The 26,649-nt window shown below is 48.0% G+C and overlaps 1 protein-coding gene across 2 annotated transcripts in view; it reads right to left on the reverse strand.

Annotated features, from left to right (window-relative positions):
• ZFYVE26 (zinc finger FYVE-type containing 26) overlaps positions 1-26,649 on the reverse strand; it is a 217,620-nt gene that overhangs the window by 166,374 nt on the left and 24,597 nt on the right. For both annotated transcript variants that reach the window (XM_073552265.1, XM_073552264.1), the window contains exons 7-9: positions 23,700-23,788; positions 22,342-22,493; positions 8,744-8,935 (exon numbers count right to left, since the gene is read on the reverse strand). In XM_073552265.1, the coding sequence (XP_073408366.1) occupies positions 8,744-8,935; positions 22,342-22,493; positions 23,700-23,788 (433 nt within the window). The remainder of the gene's footprint in view (positions 1-8,743; positions 8,936-22,341; positions 22,494-23,699; positions 23,789-26,649) is intronic.

The following is a 26,649-nucleotide window of genomic DNA, read 5'->3' on the forward strand; positions in this document are numbered from 1 at the left end:
TTAGATGAGAATTTATGGGACCCTGATCTCTTGGATCTGGACTGCTTGGGTCGGCTCTTCAACGATTGGTTGGTCTTATACAAAAATTGTGGACCTCTGTCTCCACAATGGGAGTGCCCCGATCCGGAAGAGTTGGTGGTGAACCAACCGGGATTGCCACAAAAAGACTGGAAAAGTGTCTGTTGCGGGCGGCGAAAGGGTCTAACCCTCTTGCTGGGGGAAGAATTTACTCTTCCCTCTTGGGCATCAGAGCTAAGCTGATCTAGCTTCTCTCTGAACAAACGACCGCTCTGGTAAGGCAGAGAGGTTAGGGATTTCTTGGATGCAGAGTCCACTTGCCATTCCCTGAGCGATAGTGCCCGCCTGATAAGAGACAGCGTGAGGCTGCAAGCTCGGCTAGTTAGCCGCGTCCAGGGATGTGTGTACCAAATAGTCACCAGCCAAGGAGATGATTGGCCAGATCCACTGCAGGAGAAGACCATGACTTTGGCTACCCATGTTATGGCAAAGGTGGGAGAGAGTGCCGAACCCAAGACCTCAAAGACAAAACGGGCAAGGTTCTTTATCCGACGGTCCATGGGATCCTTAATAGAGGATCCGTCCGGCAAGGATAGGAGGGTTGTGGAAGCCAGGCGAGATACCGGTGGATCCACTGGAGGGGATTCCGCCCATTGCTTACGCAGATCAGATGGGAAAGGGTATCTGGCCTCAAAAGGCTTCTGACCTGTGAAGCGTTTGTCCAGACTCTCTATGCCACCGCAGTAAGTCCTGAAATTCATGGTGATTGGCAAACACCCTATCAGGACGTTTAGTCCTTTTAAAAGACTCGGCGTGATCAGGGGTAGAGGTAGACTTCTCATCAAAAATCAAAGTCTGGTTCACAGCCTCTATGAGTCTATAACCTGGCGTGTCCAGGTCGAGGGGCCCGTCAGACTTGTAGTCAGAGTCCTGCTCGTTGCAAACCCCTGGCGAGGAGGAGCGAGAAACGGAACTCACAGATGACGAGTCGCGAGAAGGCCTGGGAGACTAGCTATGGATACGTTTTCTAGATGCATGTCTATCTTTGGACTGAGAACGGGCCCTGCAGGCCGACAGTTCCCATGTAGTATAAAGCAGCTCTGCAGTAAAAAAAACAGTGCAGTAAAGGGCTAGTGGGTATATAGCAGCCCAGCTCTCACCCAGGTCCTGAGGCCCTGTGAGCGGTCCTCCCGTGCCAAGGATCCGGATGTCCGTAAACCACTTGCTGCAGGGAATCAGTCCAAAGAGGCAGCCGGCAAGTAAAGATAGCTACCGGGCTCAGGGAAGGCACTCTCACAGTGAACGAGAAGCGCCAAGCGGGTGGGCGAAGCCGCCTGCGTGACACGAGCAAGTGGGCGGAGCTACCGGCTTGCGGCCTAGTACAGGCCGAGGCCAGGGACTAAAATTCCGGCACTGGCTGGGAACGTACCAAAGGAGCCGCGAAGTGCTGCGGGATCCTTTCAGCCAATCCGACCCCGATACTCACCTCTTCGTGGTCCGGATTAGCCCCTGGAGCTGGATGTGCAGAGCAACTGCTCTGCCTGCAGGTGAGGGGCTGGAGTATGGATGGTGCAGGAACCCGCAATCCACCGTCCCTTTGTTAGGGAGGAGAGGGACCGTCCGCCTCCTTCCATCACCGCTGTTCTCTCAGCGGTGATGCAGTGGGGGCTGCACGGACGCCACCAGTGCCTCTGTACATCCTAGGGGTTAACTCCCCTAAGATCAGACAGGGCAGCTGTTCGGCTGTAAGCCTGGCTTCAGAAAGAGGAACATGGAGGCGTCACTCCATGGTCCCGTCTGTTGCTGGTGCGGAGAGAGTGGTTCCCTGAAGGGACCCCGTCGCCCCTAAAAAAAAACTCAGGCATGGCTTGAACAGTGCAGGAAGGATTACATGGAGGCGACACTCCACGCGCCCACCTGTTGTTGGTTTGGGGAGAACGGACCCTTGAAATGATCCATCGCCCCTATAATCCATGGAAAAAAATGGTAAAAAGTAAAAAATACAATAAAAATTTTAAAAAAATTTTGTCTGAAGACCAGACTTATGTGCCTCCTATGGTGGACACTAAGCATGAACTGGTTCTGCCTGGAGTCAGTAGTAGGTGCACTGCAGAGGATGAGCTATTTTTTTTATATTCACTTAGTGTCAGCCTCCTAGTGGCAGACATATACACCCATGGTCCTGTGTCCCCCAATGTGGCAAATGAGAAATACAGAAGGCATGACATGTTTTTGTTTTACCTTTGTTCTGACTTTTGGTCTCCACATAATGATATATAATACTGACCAAATACTGAATGTGTGAATGTGGCCTTAAACAATTTATGGATATCTATTGTTTGAGGTCTTTGCCTGTGTGCATTGGATGGGTTGTTACCAACATCTGGTGAGAACTTCATGTCAACAGCACCTTTAGAAATATATTTACCTAGACAATTGGTGACATGTTCAATATTAATGTCACCTGGTGTTTTTTTTTTGTTTGTTTTTTTCAAGATAATCTGTCAGAAGGCTTTTGCAAAGGAATATGAGAGCAGCATAAGGATGTGTTCACACACAGCGCTTTTTTCGCATATTTACCAAAAAATCTGCTTAAAAAACACTTAAAAGAAGCTTCTCAGGCTGGTTTCACACTTGCGTTTTTTTTCGCGGGATTTTAGCGCTAAAAAACGCATGCGTTTTTTTTTTTCCTATACTTTGCATGGGATGCGCTTATGTGCGCATACACATGCGTTTGTATGCGTTTTTCCACGGTATGCGCTCGGGCGCACAAAATGCATCCTGTTGCATTTTTTGGGCGTCCGACTTGCCTCAAAAAAACGCATGCGCGCGCAATGCGTTTTTTTACAGCAAGACACCCATTATAAGTCTATGGGTGCGCATTGGCATGCTTATGTATGCGTTTTTTTGCACATGCGTTTTTTTTTTTACCATTAGTTGGACAATGGAATTTAGGGGTTTGGGTTAGAGTTAGGGTTAGTTAAGGGGGTTTAGGGCTAGGGTTAGGCTAGGGTTAGGGTTAGCTAGGGTTTAGAGTCAGGGTTAGGGTTAGTATGGTTTGGTTAAGGGTCAGGGTTAGGGTCAGGGTTAGTATGGTTTGGGTCAGGGTTAGGGTCAGGGTTAGGGTCAGGGTCAGGGTCAGGGTCAGGGTTAGGGTCAGGGTTAGTGTGAGGGGCCACCTAATGTTGGAAAAAAACGCAAACGCGGTAAAAACGCACTAAAAACGCATACAAACGCATAAAAACGCTGCGTTTTTTTCATGCATGCTCATAAAAATGCTTGAAAAAAACGCAGCATTTGTATGCGTTTGTATGCGTTTTTTTGCGGGAAAAACGCGCTGCAAAAAAAAGCAAGTGTGAAATTAGCCTTATTCATTTTTAATGCATTTTGCACTTTTTTTGCATATTGATGCGTTTTTTTCCGCAAAAAAAGCTTTGCGGTAAAAAACGCCGCATGCTCATTAATTTCGCTGAAAATTCCGAATTTCTGGCTATTTTCTATGTATAGCCTAATATTGGGGAAGAGACCCTGATTCCAGCAATGTGTCGCTTACTGGGCTGCTTGGTGCAGTTTTGCTAGAATCCCTGTTTTATCTGCTGCAGGTGTAGCAGTGCTCAGAATGCCAAGCTGTGTATAACATCCCCCACACCGCTGATTGGAGGCTGTACACAGGAAGTAGCCAGTCAGTGGTGGGGACGGGGTTACTCAGATTAGCTGGACTGTCTGGCACAGCACACCTTGTCCTGCCGTAATAATCTCCTGCTCATAAAACACAGATTGTAATAAAGCAGTCCAGCAAGTGACACAGAGCTGGAATCAGACTATCCCTACATTATGCTTCCCTCATATTAACCCCTTCAACCCCAAGGGTGGTTTGCATGTTAATGACCGGGCCAATTTTTACAATTCTGACCACTGTCCCTTTATGAGGTAATAACTCTGGAACGCTTCCATGGATCACGCTTAATCTGACAATGTTTTCTCGTGATATATTGTATTTCATGAGAATGATAAAGTTTCTTTGATATAACCTGCGTTTATATGTGAAAAAAATTGAAATTTGGCGAAAATTTTGAATTTTCATGCCCTTAAACCAGAGAATAATGTCACACAAAATACTTAATAAATAACAATTCTCACATGTTTACTTTACATCAGCACAATTTTGGAACCAAATTTTTTTTGTTAGGAAGTTATAAGGGTTAAAAGTTGACCATCGATTTCTCATTTTTACAACACCATTTTTTTTTTAGGTACCACGTCACATTTGAAGTCACTCTGAGGGGTCTATATGATAGAAAATACCCAAAAGTGACACCATTCTAAAAATTGCATCCCTTAAGGTGCTCAAAACCACATTCAAGAAGTTTATTAACCCTTCAGGTGCTTCACAGGAATTTTTGGAATGTTTTAAAAAAAAAATAAAATGAACATTTAACTTTTTTTTTTCACAAAAATTTAATTCAGATCCAATTTGTTTTATTTTAACAAGGGTAACAGGAGAAATTGGACCCCAAAAGTTGTTGGAAAATTTGTCCTGAGTACGCTGATACCCCATATATGCAGGTAAACCACTGTTTGGGCGCATGGCAGAGCTCAGAAGAGAAGGAGCGCCGTCTGACTTTTTCAACGAAGAACTGGCTGGAATTGAGATCAGACGCCATGCCACATTTGAAGAGCTCCTGATGTGCCCAAACAGTGGAAACCCCCCAATTCTAACTCCAACCATAACCCCAACATACCCCTAACCCTAACTTTAGCCCCAACCCTAATAGGAAAATAGAAATACATTTTTTTATTTTTCTCTAACTAAGGGGGATAAAGGGGGGTTTGATTTACTATTTATAGAGGGTTTTGCAAGAAAAAGCGTCTTTTAGGCTGAGTTCACACGTGGCGTTTTTTTCCGCGCGATTTTGCCGCGAAAACGCAAAAAATAAGCATCCCATGCATTCCTATGGGATTCCGCAATGCTGTGCTAATGCTGCGGTTTTTACTGTGGCGGAATCGCTTTGCGGTAAAAAATGCAGCATGCTCATTAATTTCGCGGTATTGCGGCGATCCCGCACCCATAGGAATGCATTGTTCTGCTTACTTTCCGCATGTGGCTGTGCCCACCATGCGAAAAGTAAGCAGAACATTTGCGGATGGTACCCACTGTCCGGAGGAGAGGAGACTGTCCTCCGGGCTTTGGGTACCATATCCCTGTAAAAAATAGAATTTTTAAAACAAAAAATATTGTTATTCTCACCTTCCGACGTCCCGCGCAGCCTTCCCGAAACTCTCCACGCTCCCGTCCCAGTAAGCCTTTGCGAGCGATGACGTCCGTTCTCGCGGGATCGCGAATGACTGCAAGACGTCGCGATCCCGTGAGAACGAACGCCATCGCGGTAATTGTCGCAAAGGATTTCTGGGACCGGGAGCGTGGAGAGAGGCGGGAAGGCTGCGCGGGACGTCGGAAGGTGAGAACAACATTTTTTTTTTTATTATTATTTTTTACATTCTATCTTTTACTATTGAAGCCGCACAGGCGGTCTAAATAGCAAAAAGGTTGGTCACACTCGTCAAACACTATGTTTGACGAGTGTGACCAACCTGTCAATCAGTTCTCCAAGCGATACTACAGATCGCTTGGAAAACGCTAGCAATTCTGCAAGCTAATTACGCTTGCAAAATGCTAGTTTTTTGCGGGAAAATCGCGGGAATTTAAAATGCGATTTTCCCGCGGAATGGAAGTCCGGGATTCTCGCGGTAATTTCCGCTACGTGTGAACTCAGCCTTAGTGTGTGACAATTTTTATGTCTGGCAGCAGTCACACACTAAAAGACGCTTTTTATTGCAAAAAAAATTATATAAATGAGGTATCGCTGTCATCGTACTGACCCGAAGAATAAAACTGCTTTATCAATTTTACCATACGCGGAACGGTAGAAACACCCCCCCACACCAAAAAAAAAGAATTTCATGAATTGCTGGTTTTTGTTCATGCTGCATCCCAAAATTCGGAATAAAAAGCGATCAAAAAATGTCATGTGCCCGAAAATGGTACCAATAAAAACGTCAACTTGTCCCGCAAAAAACAAGACCTCACATGATTATGGGCCAAGATATGGAAAAATTATAGCTCTCAATATGTGGTGATGCAAAAAAAACTTTTTATGTTTTGGCGTCTTTAAGGTGTGTGCACACGTAAGCGGTTTTTTTCGCGTTTTTAAAAATCGCTTACAAGAAGCATCCATTTATTTGAATGAATTCTGCACTTTTTATGCATATTGATGCGTTTTTCTCGCGGTAAAAAACGCAGCATGCTCATTAATTTTGCTGAAAAATCCGCATTTCTAACTATTTTCTATGAGACTGGGGTCTCTCCGGAAGAGACGCATAAAAAAAGTGCGTTTTTTATGCAAAGAACGCGCAAACAAAGCGCGGAAAACGCACGGAAAAAAATGTGCGTTTTCTGGGAAAGAGTCCGGCTTTCATGCAGAAATTTTCTGCATACGTGTGCACATAGCCTTATACAATAAAATCTATTTTAAAGAAAAAACAATTATTTTTTCATCGCTTTATTCTGAGAGCTATAACTTTTTATTTTTCTGCTGATGGCGCTGTATGGCGGCTTGTTTTTGCGGGACAAGATGACATTTTCAGCGGTACCACGTTTATTTAAATCCGTCTTTTTGATCACGTGTTATTTCACTTGTTTGGCGGTATGATGATAAAGCACTGTTCTTTTGCCTTTTTTTAATGTTGTCCACTAAAGGGGTTAAATAGTGGGACAGTTTTATAGGTCAGGTCGTTACGAACGCGGAGATACTAAAATGTGCGTACTTTTATAGTTTAGTATTTTTATTCAAATATTGATTTAATTATAGAATAAATATTGTTTATTTTTTTAATATTTTTACATTTAAATTTTTTTTTATTTCATTCTATCTTTTACACTGTGTCCTACTATGGGACACTCATTTTGTGCGGGCTGATCGCTTATATGGCATGCCATAAACTGTTAGCGCTGCACTTAGTGTACACTAACATCAGAGACTTCCTGACATGCACTGCGCATGACAGGAAGTCTCTGAGCTCTGGTAACTCGGATGTTGTCATGACAACATCGGGTTACCATATGAGTGATCGGGACCCTGCGTCATGCCACAGAGACTCCGATCCAAAGGAAGAGGGGTTGTCATAGCGGACAGCCCCTCTGCCTGCTTCCGGAACACTGCGATCATGTTTGATCGCAGTGTGCAAGGGGGTTAAAGTGCCGGGAGCGGTCCTGGCACTTAGTGCTGCGTGTTAGCTGTGAGAATCAGCCGACACCCGGCCATGATCAGCTGCGCTCCCCCTCATGAGTACGGCTGATTGGTGATAATGTACTATTCCGTCCATAGGCATTAAGTCCTAGGGCAGATGGACAGAATAGCACATCATGTCAGGAAGGGGTTAAATAGCAAAAACGGGCTGACAGTTTCCCTTTCACAACATTTTTTTTATTCATGTTTAATTTATTGTTAGTCCCCTAGGAGACATGAACCTGGAATCGCTTGTACTATAGTTCTTCTGTATTATGAAGACGTATTAGACTGTTCATACATAGTCTAAGTGATGACATTTTTCTGCAGCTTTTCAAATGCATGGCTTCTGTAAGTGGTCTGTACAAAAATACCTCTGATTATTTCATTTTTGTGACTATTTTTGCTGCATTTTCCCTTTATTTGATGTGATTTTGGTGCACATTTCAAGCAGATTTTACTGCATCAATTTGCTTTGGTGCAAAAAAAAAGAAATGTTCTTTGATTTGGCACTTAAAAAATCAACTGCAATTTTTTAGGCTCCCCATAAAAGTCTAGAGATATTAAAAAAATGCACAGGTCAGAGGCACAGTGTGAATTTGGTTTTCAAGAAACCACATCCACTTTGCTAAGGCTACATTCACACTTGCGTTAGGAAGCGCAGCGCGTGGCCGGCGTGCAGCTCCGCCCCCTGCCACGTCCCCTCCAGTCAGCTCCTCCTATGGACGCATAACGCTGCATGCGACCTGTGTACCCTATCGGTAGCATTGGGTATGCAGGCCGTGTGCTGGTATGCTTTTGCCGGCGCATGCGCCCTTTTGACAGTGCGCCGAGTGCACCAAAATGCAACATGGTGCGTTTGGTGCACGTCGGCGAACCGTCAAAAGGGCGCATGCACAGGCAAAAGCATACCAGCGCACAGCCTGCGTACCCAATGCCAACGATAGGGTACGCAGGTCGCATGAGGAGCTGACCAGAGGGGGCACGGCAGGGGGCGGAGCTGCACGGCGGCCGTGCGCTGCACCTTCTAACGCAAGTGTGAAAGTAGCCTTAGACAATTAAAACACGTATTTTCCGCAGAACAAGTGAAATGCTTAAAACAAATTAAAAAAAGCACTGTTCATTCATTCTGTGTGGAAACATGGCCTTAGCAGTGTAAGTTATATCAGTAGATTGGAAGAAATTACAAACCCCTATTAAGCCTAGCCTTTGGCTGGGCTTCATAGTACTCCAAAGATGGGGACCCATGCAAATCATCAGCACACTGTGATCCACGTGGAGGCCGATAGGTGCCATGTCACTTAAATACAATAGTAAGAGGCTGACAGCAGTATTTACGAGGTTAACAGCAGTGACTGGAATCAGGTGTATACCACAGCCGGCAGATGCACTGTATGTCCTGAGCCTGATTCATACACAGGCACCCGAGTGTCCCTCACCTGAGGTCTTTCCATTCTCGCTGTCATCTAGTGTGCCTTTCGCCTGCCTAGAAGGGTAGTCTTTGCACTGGGCAGGACTAGGAGCAGTGATGCAAAGTGCATAGATGGCGTACTTCATGGCACAGAATGCTTGAAATGTAACTGCGTTCCAGTGCGGCATCTGCTCAAGTACATCTTCATGTTCTGGGTATCCTGAAAGTGAAAATATAAAAAAGTCAGTCTTAAAATTAAGAGAAAACAAAAAGGATTTTTGGTCCTCACCGTAAAAATGTTTCTTGGAGCCTTCATTGGGGGGACACAGGTAACCTAGGAGGCTGACAGTAGCCAATAAAAAAATAATAATTAGCTCCTCCTCAGAAGTATACACCCACCGAATGGCACAAAGCTTGTCATTTAGTGAAAATGCGGAAGGAGACGCAACAAAAACACAACTATGTACAGGCCCAACATCGGAATAAACTTGGGTCTGAGTGGTGTCCTCCAATGAAGGCTTCAAGAAAGGATTTTTGGTACTCACCGTATAATCTTTCTTTATCACTTCATTGGGGGACACAGGTAACCATGGGATGTCCTAAAGCAGTCCCGAAGGAGCGAACAGAATAACTGAAAACAGGTTGGACAGCGGGTTACCGCCGCCTGCAGGACCTTTCTTCCCAGGCCTGAATCAGCAGAAGCGCGAGTATGAACTCTGTAAAAACTCGCGAACGTGTGTATAGAGGACCAGTTCGCGGCCCTGCAAATTTGAGATGCAGAAGTCTGGTGGCGAAACATGGATTTTTGTGAGTACTCACCGTAAAATCCTTTTCTCCGAGACGCTAATTGGGGGACACAGGTACTGTGTGTATGCTACCGCCATCTGGAGGCTGACACTAGGCAAACAACACAAGGTTAGCTCCTCTCCCGCCGTATACACCCTCGCCCTGATTGCGGGCAGAAGCCAGTTTAGTATAAAAGCAGTAGGAGAACAACAACAATCAGCCTTAATGCAGTAAACAATATGTCTGGCAAGGGACCACCCTGATACTTACGAAAAAAGGCACATTAATTAAATAAACACGAGCCAACCGGCTAACAGGGTGGGTGCTGTGTCCCCCAATGAGCGTCTCAGAGAAAAGCATTTTACGGTGAGTACTCACAAAAATCCATGTTTCTCCTTCGTCTCATTGGGGAACACAGGTACTGTGTGACGTCCTAAAGCAGTCCCTGGGTGGGAGATGGACTCACCGATCCAAGCTGCATGCACCTCTTTTGTTCAAAGGTGCGCTACTGCTGCTTGGAGAATCCTTCTACCCAGGCTCGCATCCGCCGAAGCCTGAGTATGGATACTGTAATGTTTAGTAAATGTGTGCAGGCTGGACCAGGTCGCTGCCTTGCATACCTGTTCCACCGAGGCCTGATGCCGAAGCGCCCAAGAGGCGCCCATTGCCCGGGTAGAGTGCGCTTTGATCCCTGCTGGAACTGACGCACCTCTGATATGATAGGCCTCCTGAATAGTTAAACGGATCGATCTGGCTACAGTCGCCTTTGAGGCTGCGAGCCCCCTCCTGCGCCCCTCAGGGAGCACGAACAGCGTATCCGTCTGGCGAAAAGGTGCCGTCCGCGACACTTACCTCCTGAGTGCTCTCACTAGGTCTAAGGTGTGAAGAGCTTTCTCTAAGCGATGCACCGGTGCCAGACAGAACGAAGGCAAGACAATATCTTCATTGATGTGAAAAGAGGAAACCACCGTCGGAAGAAAAGGGGGAGCTGGTCTAAGCACCACCTTATCCTTGTGGAAAGCGAGAAAAGGTGCTCGGCAAGATAGGGCCGCCAACTCCAAGACTCGCCTAACGGAGGTAATGGCTACCAAAAATACCACCTTCCAAGAGAGGAACGCTAAGGAAATATCCTGTAGCGGCTCAAAAGGCGCTTCCTGCAGAACGCTCAGGACCAGGTTAAGATCCCAGGTGTCCATCGTCGCCTTGTAGGGGGGTACTAGATGAGAGACTCCCTGGATGAAAGTCTTTACCTGCAAATTAGTAGCAATCTTTCGCTGGAAAAGGACGGACAGCGCCGATATCTGTCTCCTAAGGGAGCTCGGGGCCAGCCCCAAGTCTAGGCTTGATTGAAGAAAAGCCAAGATGTTGGGAATAGAGAATGTCAGGGGCGAATGACCCCGCTCTCGACACCAAGTGAAGAAAATTTTCCAGGTGTGATGGTAAATTTTCGCTGAGGTCGGTTTCCTGGCGCTAACCGTTGTAGCGACCACCTCACGCTCAAAACCTGCTTGAGTTAGAATCCAAGATTCAACGGCCATGCTGTCAAACACAGGGCCCCTGAGTTCGGGTGGAAGATCGGTACCTGGTGCAGTAGATCTGGGTGCTCCATCAATCGCCATGGGACGTCGGTGAGCAGCCGCACAAGATCTGCGTACCACGCCCGTCAGGGCCAGTCTGGTGCCAGCAGAATTTCTTGGACCCCCTCTGCTTTGATCTTCCTGACAACCCTCGGAAGCAATGGCAACGGGGGAAACAGGTATGGAATGCGAAACTGGTTCCATGGTAGAACCACAGCATCCACCACGCTTGTGGGTCTCGTGATCGAGCGACGAACACGGGCACCTTGGCGTTCGTTCTGGACGCCATCAGGTCCACATCCGGTGTTCCCCACCGTTGGCAAATTTGCTGGAAGACCTCGGGGTGCAGGACCCATTCCCCCGCCACGACCTCTTGTCGGCTGAGGAAGTCCGCTGCCCAATTTTCTACGCCTGGGATGTAAACTGCCGAAATTATTGACTGGTTCTTCTCGGCCCAATGAAGCACATGTGCTATCTCGCGCATGGTTGCCCTGCTGCGCGAGCCCCCTTGATGATTTACATAAGCCACAGCCGTGGCGTTGTCTGACTGTATCCGAATGGGCTGTCCTGCTAGGAGGTACTGGAAATGCTGCAGCGCCTGCCAGATCGCTCGTATCTCCAACAAGTTGATCGGAAGACGAGCTTCCTGTTGCGACCACCGGCCCTGGGCCGTGTGGTGGCGAAAAACTGCTCCCCAGCCGAGGAGACTGGCGTCGGTCGTGACCACTAGCCAGTGGTCTGGGGAAAACGGCTTCCCCTGAAGGAGGGAGGATCTGGTCATCCACCACTCCAGTGATTGCCTGACCTGAGAGAATAGCTGGCACCGCTGATCGAGGGTGAACAGGTTCTTGTCCCAGGCTGACAATAGAGCGTGCTGTAGGGGTCGAAGATGAAATTGAGCAAATGGAATTGCTTCCATTGCCGCCACCATCTTCCCTAGTATCCTCATCCCAAACCGAATGGTGTGAGGGATCGGCTGCTGGAGCTTCAGGACTCCCTGTCGGAGAGCTAGGGCCTTGTTTTGAGGGAGAATTACCAACCCTTGGGAGGTACCGAAGACCATTCCTAGAAAAGCAATCATCCAAGCTAGGATCAGCGATGATTTCTTCCTGTTGACCAACCAACCAAGGCGGGAGAGTGTATCCAGTGTAATGCTGACATTCTCCTTGCAAGCCCGAAAAGAGGGACCCTTCACCAAGAGGTCGTCTAAGTATGGCAAGACGACTATGCCCCGCGAGTGTAAGACGGCCATCACGACTGCCATTACCTTCGTGAATACTCTGGGTGCGGTGGCTATCCAGAATGGGAGTGCTGCGAACTGAAAATGTCGACCATTGATGGCGAACCGAAGAAACTTTTGATGCGGAGGAAAAATGGGAACGTGCAGATAGGCATCCTGAATGTCGATCGAGGCCAAGTACTCTCCCTGCTCCATGGCTGATATATCAGAACGGAGAGATTCCATCCTGAAATGTTTGACTCTGATGAATCTGTTCAGGAGCTTCAGGTCCAAAACTGGTCTTACTGTTCCGTCTTTTTTGGGGACCGCGAACAGATTGGAATAAAAACCTTGAGCTTTTTCGTGCTCTGGTACGGGAACAATGACTCCATTATCTTGGAGTGAATTGATGGCCCCTAGCAGTGCTTTCGCCCGAGACTTCACCTTGGGAAGTCGGGAGAAAAAAAATCGTGTTGGAGGGTACCTGATGAACTCTATCTTGTACCCTGAAGTCACCAGTTCTACCACCCATAAGTCATGTGCTATCTCGGCCCAGATATGGCGAAAAAAGAGCAGGCGGCCCGCCACCCTGCTGCTGTCGCCTACCAAAGGCTCCGAGTCATTTGACTGAGGGTCTCTGGGTCCTGGCTCCTCTCGACCTGGGCTGGCGAGCGCGCATCCTTCCCACCGGAATGGGTCTATAAGAGACCTGTCGCTCCCTATCCTGGGTGAAGCGCGGTGGGCCGGTCGAACTGGCTGCTGCCATCCATCCGGTGTTGCGAACGGCTCGAAAACGTGTCGGGACCTAACGAAAAGGCTGATTCGCCTTTTGTTGCGGGAGGAAGCTACTTTTCCCTCCTGTCGCATCGGAGATGAGCCGATCAAACTTCTCCCCGAACAGGCGGCCTCCCTGATAGGGCAAGGAAGTCAAGGACTTCTTGGAAATTGAATCGGCTCGCCAAGTTCTCAACCAGAGGGCCCTCCTAATGGCTATCGCGTTAGCGGCCGCAAAAGCTGCAATTAGCCGCATCCAGAGAAGCATTAATTAAGTAGTCTCCAGCCATAGCAATCTGACTTGCGACCTCAGACACCTCCGCAGGTAGGCCTCTATCCTGCAAGGCGTTATTCAAAGACTCTGACCATGACATCATGGCCTTGGCTACCCACGTCGCCGCGAACAAAGGGGCGAGCGCCGAACCCGATGCCTCAAAAACTGATCGCGCCAAACCCTCTATGAGCCGATCCGTGGGGTCTTTGATGGACGAGCCGCTAGGCACCGACAACAAGGACTTCGAGGCCAGGCGTGACACTGGCGGGTCCACCACTGGGGATTCTGCCCATTTCTTACAGAGTTCCGGGGCAAATGGGTATCTCGCTTCTATAGGTTTCTGACGCTTGTCTGGGTGTTTTCTGTGGCGCTGCACTATATCCTCAAATTCTGGGTGAGTGCCAAATACTCTATGCGGGTGCTTGGCCCGCTTAAAGGCTACCTTATGGCTCGCGGCCAAGGTAGCATCATCTTCAATTCCCAGGGTTTGATTGACTGCTTCAATGAGGCTGTCCACTGTCTCCCGACATCCCGGTGTATCTAGATCAAGTGGCTCGTCTGACTTACGATCCAAACTGTGCCCGCTCCCGCTCGCTGGTGAAAGGAAGCGTGATGCTGAACTACCCGATGCCGAGGCACCGGATAAGCCGGGAGACCTCGTATGGGTTTGTTTCCTTCGCCTCTGTCTGGCATGGGAACGGCCCCTTCAGGCCGAAGGTTCCTGTGAGGTGGAGAACCCTTCCCAGATAAGCGAGCCACTCTCCTTGCCTCCCTTTGGGGCGTGAAGGGACTAGATCGCCTTTGTAAGCGAAGCCATAGACTGCGATAATGATAGCGCCCATTCCAGAGGATTCGTTTCTCTGGATTCAGTCGCCGAGGGAGGCTCCTGGGCGCGTTCGGAGTCGCAGGCCTCGCACACTTCGGCGCTCTGCACTCGTGGAAACGGGGCCTTACAAGAAGTGCATGCAGCGTAGAGAAAAGTGTGCGTCTTCCCTTTCCCGGCCATATTGAGCCTGCTAGGCGTTTTATATATCCAAACCAAAAAATGTTTTTTTTTTCCTCCTTCCTCTATGTGAGGGGAGGGGTGGGGGAGGAGAGGCCCCCTTGCTGTTTTAGCGGCCTCCGCAGCCTGCACTTACCCGACCTGTGTCCCCCGACTGCGTGCCCGACCTTCTGTGTCTCCGTGGGGTAAGCCGACCTTTTTCCTGGTCGCGGCCTACCCCGCACTAAAGCCGGGGCCTGGATTTATCCGGCGCCCGCCCAGCGCTCCAAGGGGCGGGCCACCGGAAGTGACGCATCGCGCCGAGGGTGGTACTTTAGCCGCGGCCTACACTGGCAAAAAGCCAGGGGCTCAATTTTCCCCCACCGCCCGCGGCGCCGCAGCGGCGACGGCCTAACCCTGGCCAAAAAGCCGGGGGCTCAATTACTGTCCACCGCCCGTGGCGGCGGCGATGGCGCGCCGCGGCCTAACACTGGCAAAAAAGCCGGGGGCTAAATTGTTCTCTCCCACCCGCGGCGCCGTGAAATTCTGCGGAGGCGGTGGCACGCCACGGCGGCTGACGGCAAGAACCGCTACTCTTCCTATGGATACGAGGAGGCCCTAGGGAGACGCACACCGCTGCCTGCCGCTGCTGCCCAGGAGCCCCCCGCATGCCCATACCTTGAGTCGCTGTAAACAGGAACCAGGTAGGCCCTGTAGGGCGGACAACAAACCAGGGAGCACCCTAACTCCGTCCAGCTTCAGCCGAGGAGAGGGACCGTCCGCCTCCTTGCAGCACCTTCGTCTTGCGTTGGAGCAGTGGGTGCCGCTCGGACCGTCTTGTGCCTCTGAATAGCCCATAGTTTCTCTACCTAGGGGTGGTCAGGGCTAGGTCCGGCATCATGTCCCACTCGCGGGAAAGGATACGTGGAGACGATACTCGCACGTGCTCGCCCGTTGATGGTTTGGGGAAATCGGACCCTTTCAATAGGATCCGTTGCCCCTGTCTAATCTTCATGGACAAAAAAAAGTCTGGAGAAAAAGGACCAGACGTGTGCCTCCATAGACACTAAGCAAAAAACTGGCTTCTGCCCGCAATCAGGGTGAGGGTGTACACGGCGGGGGAGGAGCTAACCTTGTGTTTGCCTAGTGTCAGCCTCCAGATGGCGGTAGCATACACCCACAGTACCTGTGTCCCCCAATGAGACGAAGGAGAAAAGCCCAGGAGGCCCCCCCACATCTCGGTTGGAGACCTTACACCCGGAGGGTATTATTGGTCTTTGACATGATATGCCTCCAGTATAGCAGAGCTAATCCAACGGGTGATGGTAGGATTTGGAAGCAAAAGACCATTACGACAACGCTCAGGGATGACAAACAAGACGTCAGGACTAAGTGGTTCTTGAAAGGTTGAAACATAGGGCTCTGAACAGGTCCAGCTTGTGAAAAGACTTTTCAAGACTATGAACTGGAGATGGGCATAAAGAAGGCAGAATAATGTCCTCATTAATGTGGAAGGAAGCCTCCTAGCGACAGCAGCATACACCCATGGCAACCTATGCCCCCAATGAAGCGAGAAAGAAAAAGGTCTTCCAATACCGGTGGACAATACCGGAGGACAAAGGTTTTCTTGTGCTTACTGTCTGTACGACCTGGGATGAGAACCCGGCTTCCCTCAGAACGGCTGCTTCAATGGCCATGCCATTTAATTCAGAGACCTAGAACTCTGGTGGAAAAGGGGCCCTTGTGAGAGTAGGTCTGGACGGTCTGAAAGTTTCCAGGGAATGTCTGTGAGCAGATTGTTCAACTCTGCGTACCAGGCCCTTTTCGTCGAGTCTGGGGCCACCAGGATTACTGGAACTCCCTCCGCCTTGACTTTCTTGACGACTCTCAGGATCAATAGGAGAGAAGGACAGGGGCAAAGGAGCTGGAATTGAGACCATTGTATGACCAGGGCATTGTAGTTGATCACCAGGGGGTCGCCAGACCTGACTACAAAGGGATGCACCTTGTTTTTCATCTGAGACACCATTAGGTTGACGTCAGGGATGCCCCATTTCTGACAAATTTGGTCAAAAATGATGAGGTTGAGGGACCACTTGCCCAAGGGGAGATCCTGAAGACAAAGGAAGTTGGCGACCCAATTTGTCCACACCTGGGATGTGCACTGCAGATATTGCTAGCACACGGAACTCTGCCCAAAACAGAATCCTCTATATCTCCTTCGTAACGGACTTGCTGCACGTTCTGCCTTGGTGATTTATGTATGCCACGGCCATGGTGTTGTCTGATTGAACGCGAATAGGATATCCTGTGAGAAGATCCTGCCAATGGAGAGGTAAGTTGCTCTGATTTCCAGTAGACTGATGGGATGGGAGGCCTCCCGAGAATTACAGCCACCCAGGACTATGTGATGAAGGAAGAACCCTCCACAACCAAGGGACTGGCATCGATGTTGACGACATGCCAGCGGAGGGTGGAAGGATCTCCAAGAAGGAAGGAGGGGAGAGGATCCACCATATCAGAGACTGCCTCACCCGGAGGGGCAGCAGAGTGGGATAGTCCAGGGAAAAGATCCTCTTGTCCCAAGCTTACAGGAGAGTCAGCTGAAGGGGGCAGGTATGGAACTGGGCAAAGGGCATGGCAGCAATCATTTCCACCAGTACTCATGCAGGGCCAAACAGGAAGTGGAGATGTACCAAGTGTTGAGTCGTAATCAGGGAAGACTTTGCCCTGTTGACTATCCAGCCAAGATGAGCAGAAGTATCCAAAGTGATCTGAAGAATCTGGCAAAAGTCTTGAAAGGACTGACCGTTGATCAAGACATCGCCCACATAGGGGATAATTTCTATCCCTTTGGACTGAAAAATAGCCATGACGGTTTCCATTACCCTCGTAAATACTCTGGGGCAGAGGTTAGGATGAAGGGAAGAGCAGTGAACTGGTAGTGTTCTTCCTCAATCGCGAATTGGAGACATTTCTGATGTCGGACACAAATTGGAATGTGGAGATAGGCATCCTGAATGTCCACCGAGCAGACAAACTCCCTGGATTCCAAAGTGGCAATTACCAAGCAAAGAAATTCCATTCTGAAATGAAGGAAGTGGACTCGACAGTTTAGTCGTTTGAGGTCCACAATCGGCCAGAGAGAACTGTCCTTCTTTGGAAACACAAAAAAGGTTGGAATAAATACTTGAAAAGCGTTCCTAAGAGGAACAGGTACAATGAAACCTGTCCGAAAGAGAAATGGTTTGAAAGGAACCTGAGCAGGAAGCCTTTGGGGGGGTTGGACCTGAAAAAACATCATCCTGGGTGAGGAATTTGATCTTGCATCCTGAGGTCATGATCTCACTGACCCAGGCGTCGACCGGACAACAATACATTTTATTTCTATAGCGCCAACATATTCCGCAGCACTTTACATTTCAGAGGGGACTTGTACAGACAATAGCCATTACAGCATAACAATAACCACATACTGTAGATCATGACAGATACCAAGAGGAATGAGGGCCCTGCTCGCAAGCTTACAATCTATGAGGAAAAAAAAGTTAGACATGAAAGGTGGGTGGTAACAGTTGCCTTCATTGTTCGGACCAGCCATAATGTTAAGTGAGTAACAGTACAGACACACAGGGCTAATAGATGCATAGAGCATGTAGGACCATAATCATGGTAAATCTTTTGACTGTGCCACACAGGGATCGTTAGGTTAATGTGCTGAGGCGGTAGGCCAATCTGAATAAATGCGTTTTTAGGGCACACTTAAAATTGTAGGGATTGGGGACTAATCGAATTGACCTGGGAAGTGCATTCCAAAGAATTGGCGCAACACGTGTATAGTCTTGGAGACGGGAGTGGGAGGTTCTGATTATTGAGGATGCTAACCTCAGGTCATCAGCAGAACGGAGGGCACGGTTAGGGTGGTAGACTGAGACAAGGGAGGAGATGTAGGGTGGTGCTGAGTCATGGAGTGCTTTGTGGGTGAGGGTAATAAGTTTGTAATGGATTCTGGAGTGGATGGGTAGCCAGTCTAATGACTGGCAAAAGGTAGAGGCATCGGTGTAACGATTGGCGAGGAATATGATCCTGGCTGCAGCACTCAAGACAGATTGGAGGGGGGAGAGTTTGGTAAGAGGGAGATCAATTAGAAGAGAGTTACGGTAGTCCAGACGAGAATGAATAAGAGAAACAGTAAGAGTTTTTGCGGAGTCGAAAGTAAGAAAAGGTCGACTTCTAGAAATGTTTTTGAGGTGCATATAACAAGAGCGAGACAGTGATCGGATGTGAGGGGCGAATGAAAGTTCGGAGTCAAGTATGACCCCAAAGACAGCGGGCATGTTGCTGGGGAGTAATAGTGGAACCACACACAGAAATGGCAATGTCGGGCATAGGTGCATTAGTGGAGGGAGGAAACACAAGGAGTTCAGTCTTTGACAGGTTCAGTTTCAGATATAGTGAGGATATGATGTTAGACACAGCGTTTAGACAATCGCTGGTGTTTTCTAAAAAGGCAGGGGTGATGTCAGGAGAAGAAGCATATAATTGGGTGTCATCAGCATAGAGATGGTAATGGAAACCAAATCTACTGATTGTATACTGCCCTTATCGGTCAAACAAAGAGAAGAGGAGGGGGCTTAGAACCGATCCTTGAGGAACCCCAACAGTAAAGTGGAAGATGTGGGGATTACGAGCCAGCAAAAGATACAGTAAAGGAGCGATCAGAGAGATAGGAGGAAAACCAGGGGAGAACGGTGTCCTTGATTGCGATGGAGCGGAGCATAGTGAGGAGAAGCTGGTGATCCACAGTGTTGAATGCTGCAGAGAGATCCAATAGAATTAGCATGGAGTAATGACCATTTGATTTAGCTGTTAGTAGTTCATTAGAGACTTTAGTGAGGGCAGTTTCAGTAGAGTGTAAAGAGCGGAAACCGGATTGGAGAGGGTCGAGAAGAGAGTTATCTGAGAGTGAGCGGATAAGACGGGAGTGGACCAAACGTTCGAGGAGTTTAGAAATGAAGGGAAGATTAGAAACAGGTATAAAGTTAGCGGCACAGTTTTGGTCGAGGGATGTTTTTTTAAGTAATGGCTGTATGATGGCATGCTTAAATGAGGAGGGAAAGATACCAGAAGAGAGAGAGGTTAAATATTTTAGGTAGGCGAGTGGTGACAGCACGGGAAAGGGACTGGAGGAGATGTGACGGAATTGGGTCCCTGGTGCAAGTGGTTGGGCGAGAAGATGCAAGGAGCCTGCTTACTTCTTCTTCTGTTACTGGTTTAAAATCAGAGAGTGAGCTAGATGCAGTGGGGGAGGAAGGAAAATGCATGCTATGAGGTGATAGGGAGATAATTTCCTGTTGGATATGGTCAATTTTTTCTTTGAAGTAATTGGCCAGGTAGTCAGCTCGAAGCTCCGTGGTTGGGGACTGCACTCTTGGGTTGAGTAGAGAATGAAAAGTGTCAAAGAAAAGTTTAGGGTTATTGGACAGTGAGGTGATGAGGGTGTTGAAATACGTTTGTTTGGAGAGGTGAAGGGCGGTGTTGTATCTTCTAAGAATAAACTTATAATGGATGAAATCTTCGGGTAGATTGGATTTTCTCCACAGACGTTCGGCGCACCTGGAGCACCGCTGCAGGAAACGTGTTTGCAGTGTGTGCCAGGGCTGTCGCCGTCTGTGTCGTGTTGTTCTATGTATAGGAGGTGAAATTTCATCCAGGGCACTCCAGGGATCCAGGGACAACCACGCATTCCGGAAGAGAAGAAGGCGGGAGACTGTCCATATGTTAATGAGGTCCAGACTAAAAGGGATATGGGATATCCAATTGTTTTCTACCAGGAAAATGCTTTTACGGATGTTCCCAATGTTTAGTAAAGATTCCCTCAAACTCCTTGTGATTGGAAAACGTCCAGGGTTTTACCCTTTTGAATGAGACGGAGCGATTCTGGGGGGAAATCCTTTGTCCTCCTTAAAATTAAGGGTATGGGTTAACAGCCGATATGAGGCTACTGACCATATCCTGAAGCTTGGAGGTCTGATTTGTGTCAGGCTCAGAGTCTGACTGGGACTCTGGTTCAGACCCTAGGGTCACCTTAGGGGAGGATGCATGGGATACTGAGGGCATCCTGGAGGAAGTAGACTGTGGGGGGAGCTGGATGAGAAGCTAAGGTGAACCAGCTTCTTAGATCTAAGCCTTAATCTGCCCTTCTGACGATGGCGTTGAGGTGCCTGCGAATCGTTCTGAGAAACATTTGGAGCACTGGTGGCGGTAGACAAGTTAGGTAAGCGTTCTAGGGCCTGCACAAGGAAACCCTGGTTAAGTCCGAAACTGATTAAGAAATAGCAACAACCCACTCCGGAGGAGGGAGTGTGCACTCATCCGGGGCGGTGGGGGGGGGGCTCCTGTGATGCTAGCATGGTGGAAGGGCTGCAGGTATGGCAGAAGGCCAAGGACTGGTCTGAGGGCCACTTCTTTAGCAGAGTGCACAGGTGTAATGAATGAAAGTGGGGGGAGGGACAGGAGTGAGGGCTCCCTAGTACTGGGCATATCTGAGTGCCTGAGGCTACTGCTGCTGAGGGCTAAGCCTCTTAGAAAAAAAAAAAAAGAAAAAAAAGACGCAGCCTCGAGAGCCTAACTGGTCCTTCTCAGCGCTGATCTGGTGGGGCTGCAGGTAGAGAGTGGAGCTGTTGTGTTCCCCAGAGCTGCGGCTGGAAGCTGCTGAGACAGAGCCGGATTGCGGGAGAAGCAGGGGGGCAGTCCTGGGCAATTCACTCTGCAGGATCCCACAGAAATGAGCCAGGAGATCTAATATGCAAAAAAAAGGCGCACGTGCAAGGTCTCACCTGCTGGCTGGTTGGTCCGCTGATGGCGTGGAATGGTCAGTAAGTTAAGGGCCCTGTGGTAGGCCCGAAAGGCGCACAAGGATACCAGAGGGGGTGTGGATCAGCCACCAGGGAAGGAGAAACGAACTCTCTCATTGGAGAGAAAACAAGGAAGCAGGAAGCCGCACACTGATTGGCAGGGGCGCCGGGTAAAAAGGGACGCACCCAGAGTGAAGGCCCTAAGCCGAAGACTAAATTAAGAAGGAAGTTATGGAGCTTCTATCACTCGTCTAGGAGTGCCATGGGCTTCACAGATACGCCCCCACTGCCATGCAGTGGGGCTGTGGGAGGGAAGAAGGACAATATCCGAAACGTGGGTCTTAACTCCTTCACATATACGAGGATGGGATCAGGAGCCCTCCCCGGTGAAGAGGGGTGGGTCATTGGGATATAACAACATCCTCCTTCCCGAACAGTCATGGTCATGGACAGTGAACAAGACTGTCAACCCCTAAAAAGGAAGGGGGGGGGGGGGGGTCAAGTGACCACAGTATTCCTCCCGGCCCGCTCCAAGGAGAGGGCTGGGGTTGGGAAAAGGCTAGGACCAACCACCTGGAATCACCCTGAGGTGACAGGGGATAAGGTCCTACCATGCAGATCCGAGAGTGGATGACGCCGTTCGCTCAGCATGAGAGAAATGGGGTGAGAAATTACACCATGTTACCCTGTACTGGAGAACCTGAAAGAAAAAGGGGAAAAGGTTAATAAAACACAATGGGGTGACCTGAAAAGGAAGAGACGGGTCTGGAATCAGATGCAGCTCTGCCTCCTACAAACTCTACATTAAAACTGAAGAGCTTTGCGCCAATCGGCGGGTGTATACTGCTGAGGAGCCAATATTTCTTTGCAGCCTCCTATAGAAAGCAGCATACACCAATGGTTACCTTTATTCACCCTCCCCAGGTCCAGTGCTGACAGTCAATCCGAGAGCTCAGTGCCTCTGCCCAAGTTGACAGAACTAGCTGCTGAGCCCTCCAATTGGCTGCAGCCCTGTCAACATGACATCACTCTAAAGACAATAACAGACCGAGACCTAGTGCGGGATCTTGGGAGGGAGAGTAAATAATTTTTTCTGTTCTTTTAAACCTCTTTTCACATACTACAATACATTTATACAGCCAAGTACAGTGCTGCACCTTCCTCGTCCGGGAGTCCTCTGTGAAAAAGCTTCAGGACTTCGTCTTCATTAAGAAGTGGTAGGTTGGTGAGATGATGAAGAATATACAGGGCAGAACGACTGTCCAGGGTACACAAGTGATAAAGCACATCTTTTCTGGAAATCTCTTGTCTGCAAAACAATAGAATATAAGTAAAAGCTTGAATATAAACTTTCCTGTCATGTACAATACCATGCAAATGTTTTAGGCAGCTTTGGTAAAAATGCTTCTTCAAGACAGCACACTTTGAAACCCAAGACTGCTGTGAAATCTTTGCCTGGGAGAGATCTTTCTGAGGCAGTATAACTGATTGACCTGTGACATGAAATAGTCTTCCATAATCTCACCTTTGTAGCAGAGTTAGTCTATTCCTCACCTGGCTTTAAGCCTCCTACACAGCCGTTTCTGGCTGTCAATAATTGTTTAACCTTTTCACATATAGAGCCAAGAAAATCTAAATCTAAAGCTGAAAATATATTTAAAACAATCCTGGTGGGGTCAGTGTTTGTCTTTGAAATGTAATTTTTTTTTCTTACAAGAGACATAACTTTTTATATTTTTTTTCTACACCGCCAGGATGTAAAGCTTTTTCTTTTGCCGGACACTGTTTTATCATCCATGTTTTTTCTTTTCTTTTTACTTATTTTTTAAGTTCCCTTAGGGGGGACTTGAACAATGGATTGAGGGATTGCTTGTACTGCTTCAGTATTGCAGAATTTTGTACAAATATTGGTTTTGAGCCTGTGGCAGGAATACACAGGAGCACCAAGAAAAACTTTACCCTCTCTGTGATGTACTATTAAGTCCGGAGCTAGTGAAAATCAATTTACTGGACCAGGTCCATTGGCCATGTCTTATCTGGATGGTAGTTCTGAGAATCGCCTCCTCACCTCCTAGCATCAGCAGCTCTTGAATTGTTTAGCCTGCCTGGCGCAACATCATTGTGGGATGATTAACCAAGTCGGCTAATCAAAGGAATAAGTGTAGATGCGGGGAGGTTAGGAGGTGGTTCTTAGGGTTTCCACATAGCGGCCATAGATTATAGATGTTGCCAAAGGATCGGGTCCTAAAAACTGATTTACCCCAAATTTAATTATGCCCTGAGCAAGGAAGGGGTTGAGGGTCTTCAGAGCAAAATTATTAATTATTAATATCCTTCAGCATCAGATCGTGGCGCTCCAATTCTTGGAATCTTGGCATCCCCACCAACTGAATAATATAAAGGGGCTGCAGCCCTGTGGGAATTACAGAATCTCTTGTTACTTACCAGATAATGATTATAAAAGTGATAATAATTGTAAAGTTTGGAAACAAAAGCAAAACTAGCAGACACCCACCGACTGTGCTTTATGCACCACTCCAATGCTTCCACTTGATACAAGAGGCCATCACAGAAATCTTTTAATAATGAGTCATTACAGTGATCCTGCAAAAAAAAATTAACGCAATTAAAATAGGAAAATAAAAATACATGTTAATAACAAACAGTGTACATAAAAATGTAAACGGGAAACACATGAAAATATTAATTTTGCGTGCACAGTAAACCAGGAACTTTCTTGTGTTGGTTAAGTCACCGCACCAACTTATAAAACTAAATAAAGAGCAATCAAAAAACGGCATGTGTACCCAAAGTCTTATACTATATATAATGGGGAAAATAAGTATTTGATACACTGGTGATTTTGCAAGTTTTCCCACCTATAACGAATGAAGAGGTCTGTAATCTAAGAATAAAAACCAGAAAATCACATTGTATGATTTTTACATAATTAATTTGCTTTTTATTGCATGAAATAAGTATTTGATCACCGATCAACCAGCAAGAATTCTGGCTCTCACAGACCTGTTAGTTTTTCTTTAAGAAGTCTCCTACTCTGCATTCATTACGTACATGTGTGTGGGGTGTGTGGTGGGTGTGTGTGTTATATGTACACACACAACACATAATATATACAGCATAATATACATCGTATATACTCGTGTATAAGCTGACACCCCTAATTTTGCCACAAAAAACTGGGAAAACTTATGGACTCGAGTATGAGCCTAGGGTGGAAAACGCAGCAGCCACTGGCAAAATTTCAAAAATAAAAAGATACCAATAAAAGTAAAATTGAAACATCAGAAGGTTAAATGTTTTTGAATATCCATGTTGAATCAGGAGCCCCATATAATGCTCCATACAGTTCGTGATGGCCTCATAAGATGCTCCATACAAAATATGCCCCATATAATGCTGTACAAATGTTAATAATGGCTCCATAAGTTGCTCCATAGAATAATATGCCCCATAAGATGCTCCATAGAATAATATGCCCCATAAGATGCTGCTCCACAGAATAATATGCTCAATATGCTGCTCCATAAAGGTTATGGCCCCATAAGATGCTCGATAGAATAATATGCCCCATAAAATGCTCCATAGATTATGCCCCATAAAATGCTCCATAAGATGTTCCATAGATTATGCCCCCATAAGAAGCTCTATAGATTATGCCCCCATAAGATGCGCCATAGATTATGCCCCCATATACTGCCCCATAAGATTATGCCCCCATAAGATGCTCCACAGAATAGGCCCCATATGCTGCTGCTGCAAAAGAAAATAAAAAAACGACACTAACCTCGCTGGGGGCCAGGTGCCGGTGTGCTGAGCAGGCGGGGACACCGGCGTGCTATGGGGGACAGGTGCCAGTGTCGCCGCTGGCTCAGGACCCGGCACCTGAGATATTCACCTGTCCCTGCTCCATGGCAGGGCGCGCTCTGTCTTCCGGGTCCCTCTGTGACTGTTCAGGCAGAGGGCGCACACTGACGTCATCACGCCCTCTGACCTGAACATCACAGCCAGAGGATGCGGAGAACAGAGCGGCTCGCAGCAGTGGACCGGGGACAGGTGAATATTGCGTACACTTACCCCCTCCTGGCGCGGTCTCTGCAGCCCCGCTTCTCCAACGGTCTCCCTTCCTTCCTTCAGTGGTCACGTGGTACCGCTCATTAAAGTCATGAATATGCACATATTCATGACTTTACTGAGCGGTACCACGTGACCACCGAAGGGCTGAAAATGGGCTGAAACAGGGATTTTTGTAATAACTCACCGTAAAATACTTCTTTCCCAGACGCTCATTGGGTGACCATGGGTGTTATGCTGTGGCCAATAGGAGGCTGACATTAAGTTGAGACAAAAAAGTTAGCTCCTCCTCCGCAGCATACACCTTCCTGCTGGCTCCAAGTGAACCAGTTAGGTGCAAAAGCAGTAGGAGATCATTAATATCATATTAGAGTACAATCGCCAACCTCATATCAGAGTATAACCCACTGAATCGGAGACAAGAAGCAGAAGCCGTCAGGCTAACAGGGTGGGTGCTGTGTCCCCCAATGAGCATCTCGGAGAAAAGGATTTTACGGTGAGTTATCACAAAAATCCCTGTCTCTCCTTCGCCTCATTGGGGGACACAGACTGGGACGTTCCAAAGCAGTCCATGGGTGGGCAACAATATATCAGATAAAGACCATGTAGTGGCTGAGTAAAGGTACCCTACCGCCTGTTGCAGAATAATCTGCCGAGGACCTACTGTGGAAGTCTGAGTATGAGTAGTGCTTCAAGAATGTGAAAATGCTGAGCCAAAACGCAGCCTTGCAGACCTGCAGACTTGTTCGGTCAGCATGCGAGACCGAATGGCCCAGAGGGAGGACATCGACCACGTAGAATACGCCCTAATCCGTACTGGGATGGGCCGCTTCTAAAGTAGTATAACTCCTGAATAGCCAAATTAATTTCTCTGGCTATTATCACCCTGAAGTGGCTTACAAGAGAGTGCCGTCCTCAGGACATACGTCCTGAGAGCAGTCATTGCATGCAGGGCGCACGTAACTACCTCCATCTGAAGTACCAGTGTCGGGCCCAAGGAGGGCAAGACAAAATCATTGTTAAAATAGAAGGGTCAGCCAACGTTGGAAAAAAGGAGCGGAAACGATCTGAGGACAATTGTATCCAGGTTGGGAAGCAGAGAGAGAAAAACCAAATGAGCTAAACAGGACATGGCTGTCAGCTCCAAGCATCGCATAATAAGTGACACTGCGACAAGAAGGGCGACTTCCAGAAACAGAACTGCCCGCGAGACATCCTGGAACAGTTTGAAAGGCGTCTCAAAGCGCACCCAGGACCGAATTAACGTTCCAGGCTTCTAACGGACTTTTGTAGGGGGGCACCCCTGAGAATGAAAGTCGTGAATTACGTCTTGAAAGCAATCCTGCGCTTAAACAGAGACAGGTATAACCAAG

This window comes from Dendrobates tinctorius, unplaced genomic scaffold (assembly GCF_039654945.1).
Source record: "Dendrobates tinctorius isolate UK_male_01 unplaced genomic scaffold, ASM3965494v1 ptg000189l, whole genome shotgun sequence".
NCBI classification, from domain to species: Eukaryota; Metazoa; Chordata; class Amphibia; order Anura; family Dendrobatidae; genus Dendrobates; species Dendrobates tinctorius.